General features: G+C 50.8%; 1 protein-coding gene across 4 annotated transcripts in view; it reads left to right on the top strand.

The window, feature by feature from the left end:
* The first annotated feature begins 3370 nt into the window (after positions 1-3370).
* SNX31 (sorting nexin 31) overlaps positions 3371-6000 on the top strand; it is a 51185-nt gene continuing 48555 nt past the window's right edge. For all 4 annotated transcript variants that reach the window (XM_045861268.1, XM_045861267.1, XM_045861266.1 and 1 more), the window contains exons 1-2: positions 3371-3595; positions 3702-3776. In XM_045861268.1, the coding sequence (XP_045717224.1) occupies positions 3530-3595; positions 3702-3776 (141 nt within the window). In that variant the 5' untranslated portion in view covers positions 3371-3529. The remainder of the gene's footprint in view (positions 3596-3701; positions 3777-6000) is intronic.

The following is a 6000-nucleotide window of genomic DNA, read 5'->3' as shown; positions in this document are numbered from 1 at the left end:
ACTGAGCAGCCCCACCTCCAGCACGCTTGGACGGCAGGTGGGAGGTGTGCTGTGGAGCACAGCGCAGGAGGCTACCGAGAGTCTCTGAAGAGGAGGGGCACCCTCTGAAGAGGCCATTAGGGAGGAATGGAGGTGTGTGTATCCTTTGGAAAGGCCATTAACCCCACTGTTCTTCTGTTTCTTCAAATGTGCTTAACCTTTAGGGTCACTGTGAAGATTAAATGCGTTAGTGTAGTGCTTTAAAGCAGAGAGTGCTTGGCACGGAGAAAACCCTTACAGAGTGAGCGGTGCTTAGTGTTATTATCATCAGTATAATTGTTAAGCAGGTTTTTGGTCTATTGATACATATATATATATATATATATATATATATTAAGATTTTATTCATTTATTTTTTAGAGAGGGAAGGGAGGGAGAAAGAGAGAGAGAGAGAGAAACATCAATGTGCAGTTGCTGGGGGCCATGGCCTGCAACCCAGGCATGTGCCCTGAAGGGAATTGACCTGCGACACTTTGGTTCGCAGCCCGGGCTCAATCCACTGAGCTACACCAGCCAGGGCTGAAACAAATATATTTTTTTAAAGGAAAAATATTTAGTAGTTAAAAAATAGTAGAGCAGGGTCACAAATACAGCTGACTCTTGAACTGCAAGTGTGGGGCTAAGGGTGCCAACGTGCCCCACCTCACAGTCAAAAATCCGGACATAATTTAAGTCAGCCCTGTGAGTGCTGGGTTCCCAACCTCACATCCAAAATACAGTTGACCCTTGAACAAAGGTCTGATAAGGATGCTCTGCTTTGCTGCCCCGAAGACTCAGATCCCAGAGCCGACCTGATTAGCCTCTGCTCCATGGGGCACTCGGGTGCTCCAGGCCTTGGTACAGAGTGGCCCTCCTGGTCAGGGACGGCCCACGGGCAGGGGAAACCCTCAGGCCCATCGTCCCTAAATGGAAAATCCCTTGGAAATGAATATAGCTATTAACACAATTTCATATAGGAAAAGAGGTCAGTGTAAGAATCCACTAACTTGCACAAGGCTCCTTGATGAGATGCCCCTGAGCTGGGATACAAATTCCCGTTGCCATTTTCTTAGTCACTACGTTATACCACCTCCTTAACTCAAGGCTGTGAGTCTCAGTCTGTTTTCTGTAAGACCAGAACTGTCCATGGTTCCCTGCTCAGTTACGGGGGAGATTCCATGGCATAATGTGCACCACAGCCTGGCACACAGGGAGCCTGCGGGAAAGAATGGGTGTTCAGCAAGCGCTGGTTCTTCTACCCCACTCTCAGAGTCCCATTTCGGGCAGTCAGCTCGCACCCAGCGATGACTTGCATTTTAAAGGACTTTCAGTGATTCGATTAGATCCACTCTCTGGTCCTGTTTTGTTGCTGTTGGAGTTGCTCTTCCCCCAACCCCCACCCAAAAACATGCTCATTGATTTTAGAGAGAGGGGAAAGGAGGGAGAGAAATATCGATGTGAAAGAAACATCAATCGGTTGCCTCTTGCAAGAGATGCACCCAGACCAGGGCGGAACCCACAACCTAGGCATGTGCCCTGACTGGGAATCAAACTTGTGACCTTTTGGTTTATGGGACACCCCTTCAACCAACTGAGCCACATGGGCCAGGGCTGGATGTTGCTCTTAATGGTGGCCTGGAAGGGTCCTCGGAGGATGAAAGGACGGGAGGAAGCAGGGAGACAGCCCAGCGCCTGCCTTGTGACGGACACACCTGGTGACCGCTGTTTCCCCGCCTCCCCTCTGCCCCAGTGGCCGTGGCAAGGTGGGGGCGATTCTGTCCTGATTTAACTAAAATAAGAGACTTAGGAAGATTACCTTCCACAGCAACCAAAAATGAGAGACTGTTGAAAGAACTTGGGATGCTTAGCCCAGAGAACAAAGGGTTCATGCGAACCCAGCTAACTGGGTGCTGGCACCTATTTCAAATCAAGGGGTCTCGGGGATCAAGAGAGACCCAAGCCACTTCCATTGAATGAGGTTTCTGGTGTATGAATGAAAATAAAAGTGTTTTTTATAAGGAAAAATATTTACTATTTAAAAAATACTGCCCTGGCTGGTGTGACTCAGTAGATTGAGTGGCTAACCTGGGAATCAAAAGGTTGCCGGTTCGATTCCTGGTCAGGGCGCACGCCTAGTTGCCAGTCAGGTCCCCACTTGGGAGTGTGTAAGAGGCAACTGATTGATGTGTCTCTCGCACACTGTCTGTCCCCCTCTCCTTCTCTCTTCTTTCCCCTCTCTCTAAAAATAAATACATAAATCTGTAAAGAAATACTAGAGCAGGGTTACAAATACAGTTGACTCTTGAACAGCAAGCGTGGGGTTTGGGGTGCCAACTCACCCCACCTCACAACTGAAAATCCAGGTATAATGTAAGTCAGCGCTCTGAGTACTGGGGTTCCCAACCTCACATCCAAAGCACAGCTGACCCTTGAACAAGGAGGGTTTGAATTGCATTGGTCCACTTCTATGAGGATTTTAAAAGTCCTTAAGTATTGCATTTAACAAATGTTAACACAGAATACTATGGTAATCACAGAATACTTACTAGATATGTGTATTTTTTAAACAAAATCTTAATTCATATTGCACTGCAGGCAGTGTTGGCAGGTAACAGAAGACAAACTTTTTTCAACCCCCTCAAGGTACTTAAAGACCAAGTCAACACTTGTCGTTTGAGGGTGGGTCTCAATGTGAGCGCTGTCTCCGTCTCTGACAGTAGATCCACCCAAGGGAGAGGGGACATTCTACAAGCCCCAGAGGGCAGAGCCGGGCCCTGGCACGCACCCTTGGAGAAGGCCGCTTTCTCCTCCGCTGTGCACCTCAGACCGCTTCACTCCTGCAAAGAGTCCGACTCTGAGATTTTGGGGCAGAATGGAAAGTAGTAAATTATTACTCTTTTAGCATATATTTAGGGTATCTATGCAGCTGGAGTAATGATTTTTAACTCGTGTGGGTTCAAGGAGCCCTCTGAAAATCTGATAAAAAAAAACCCTGGGCCTTCTTTCCAGAAGAATTCTATCTCCCTCCCCACTTGCCCACGCACAGTGCCCCCCCGCCCCCCCCCCACGCCCTCGGAGTCGCCAGACTCCAGGGGTGAAGCCCCCTGGCGGGAGGAACTCTTCGGCACTCCCTGCCTGGCACGTGGGAGCCCTGCCCCAGTGCAGGCTGCCTGCGAGGTGAGGCAGTGAGGGGTACGGTGCTCAGCTCCTGGCCACAGATAAAGCTCCACCCTCCGCTGGTCCAGGGACCCCAGCGGCCCGGCTCGGGGCGGGGCGGGGGCGTGGACCCGGGGGAGGCACAGCCCAGCCCCGGGCCCCACCTGCGGCCGTCGGGGGCGAGGGGGAAGAGGGAGCAGGGCCCCGCCCGTTACGGCGTGGCCAACCCGGGGCGTCCACCGCTCCAGGGCTCAGAGTTAGGACGCGGCACGCCGCAGGTCGTGCTCCTGGGCCACAACCCCAACTGGAGTTGCGCGGACGCGCGGACCGCGCCTCCGCCGCCGCCACGCGAGCCATGAAAACGCACTTCTGTATCCCGGTGTCCCAGCAGCGGCCAGACGCGCTGGGGGGCCGCTACACGGTGCGCCAGGGCCGGGGCATCCACCGGGCAGGGAGGAGGCGGCACCACGGCGGGGCCTCACCTGCTCGCTGGGCTAATCCGAGACCGGACCTCTTTGTGTTTGCAGCTCTACTCCGTGTACCTGGACGGTTTCCTCTTCTGCAAGGTGCGCTACAGCCAGCTGCACCGCTGGAACGAACAGGTGAGCGGGTCCGCGGCGGGTACCATCTCGTTCACCTGACGCACGTGAGGAAAACTGCATGCAGTGGGCTCTGGGCTCGTGGCTCTGGCAAAATCCGGGGCCCTTTAAGGGCTTTAAGAGCTGGTGCCTACCAGCTCTTCGAGAGGCGTCGTGGTGAGGATCGGCTGTGAATTATTTGGCACACAACTCGGTGAATACACGTTGCCGCTCCCAATCGTCTGCAGCTCGGAGACCAGGGCGCAAGTGATGCAGCTAGGGACCAGGGCGCAGGTGATGCTTCCAAACCTTTTCCAGCCCAATGACCGACCCCTTTCAGTTTCACGGCCAGCTTTTCCCCAGGACGACGTCCCCAGTCACAACGAGCAAACCAAGTCTAGACCAAGGCGTAGCCAGGAATCGCGTACATGGGCACTTAATACTCTTCCTCCCAGTTACCCCTTCCTCTTACGTTTACCCCGCTCTAAAAAGGTGTGTCTGTATTTTTGTTTTCAAACGACTGAGTTCATAGGCTTTAAGTAGTGGCGGGCTTGGGTACCCTGGAGACAGATGACTATAGCAAGACAGGATGGCGTTTCCCACTACAGTTTCTCACCCTGAGGTCTTGATGGCATTTTCTCTGGGACCCAGACTGAATTATTAGCCTGTTTTAACGTGTTTTGTCCTAATAAGGAAATGTTGAAAGTCTTCAAAATAGGTTAGAGGAGTGAAGTTGAGAAATAAACTTCACCAGGTCCTCAACCCCACCCCATGCACAGTTTTTTTTTCTTTTTGTTTATTTATTTTTTTAGATTTTATATTCTGATTATAAAGAGGAAAGACAAGGAAAGAAAAAAAGAGAGACTCTTGCCCAAGCAACAGCTATCACCATTTTGGGCGGGAGTCCTTTCAGACACTCTAGGTCTCCAGTGAGTAGATCCATGCGTTTCCCCAAACCGTCTTCTTTCGGTGGACAGCTCAGTTCTGTTTTTCTGTGGGAAACCTCACGGCAGCCAGTCTTCTTGCTCATACATCGTATGTGTTAGGGAAGCCCACTTTCAAGGTATGATTAAGTATCTTTGAAATCAACAAAAACCAGTCATAACCTCCATTTGTGGGGTCATCTTCGGGTTGTTAGCAGCCTGCCGGGTGGGCTGAGTGGGGCCTCAGCAATGATTGTCGGGTCACTGGGTGAGGAAGGGTGAGGCTCAGACTTGGGAAAGGCGGGAAGCTACTTGTGACCAACACTTGTTTGGAGGGCTGGGAAGACTGCAGACGGAGATCTCGAAGGAAAAGAAAGGATAGGTAGGCGTTTTAAGTGTTTGAAGGAGGAGGTTGAGGTATCATCTCCTGCCCTCCCCTTGTCTGTCTTCCTGCAAGTGAGGTGGGACTGGGGAGAAAGCCCTTACAAGGTGGGTGGTAAGTAGGAGACAGTGGGGAGAACAGGGAGATTGTCGAATTGGGTGACCACTCCCTGGCTCACCTCTTTTCTGACCTTCAGTTTTCTCATTAGAAATAATAAGTAGCCCTGGCTGGTTACTTACTGTTGGCCGTGTTGATTGGAGTGTCATCCCGTTCACCAAATGTTGTGGGTTCAATTCCCAGTCAGAACACATGCCTAGGTTGTGGGTTCGATCCCTGGTCGGGGTGCATATGGAAGGCAACCAATCAATTGCTCTTTCTCTCTCACTCCCAATACCCACCCCCCACTTTTCTAAAATCAGTAAACATATCCTTGGATGAGGATTTTTAAAAGAAAGAATGAAAGAAAGAATGAAAGAATAAGCAAATAGGTGGTTATGGGTGTCAGTGTCACTGGGTACTTGTGAAGTTCAGGGACCGGTATCTCGTACAGCCTGGCACGCAGTACATTCTAGGTAAACATGTACAAACTCAGGGTTGAAGAATTCCTGGTCCTCCTTAACCGTAGGCTCAGGAAAGTGCTTGTTTTCAGAAACACTCAGACTGATCAGATCCTAGCAGGTCCAGAAGTGGAGACATAAAGTGAGCTAACTTGTGTTCTTGGTCTTTTGTTTTGCAAGCCATGAACAAGAAGCCATTTGTAATTCGCTGCAGTGGAGTCTCAAACGTTGAGCCCCACGCCCCAGTGCCCTCTGTGGGGCTGGCATAGGCTTTTAATGAATACTTCATGACTGTCCCCGATTTCTGAAAGTCCTCAAGTGGAGATTATTCAATTTCAAACTACCTCACACATTGCCCTAGTGTTTCCTCTTTCTGTAGGAACAAC

Source organism: Phyllostomus hastatus, unplaced genomic scaffold, assembly GCF_019186645.2.
Source record: "Phyllostomus hastatus isolate PE091 unplaced genomic scaffold, TTU_PhHast_1.1 phas_scaffold_21, whole genome shotgun sequence".
Lineage (NCBI taxonomy): Eukaryota > Metazoa > Chordata > Mammalia > Chiroptera > Phyllostomidae > Phyllostomus > Phyllostomus hastatus.
The sequence above is the reverse complement of the archived record's forward strand: the minus strand, read 5'-3'. Positions and strand labels throughout refer to the sequence as shown.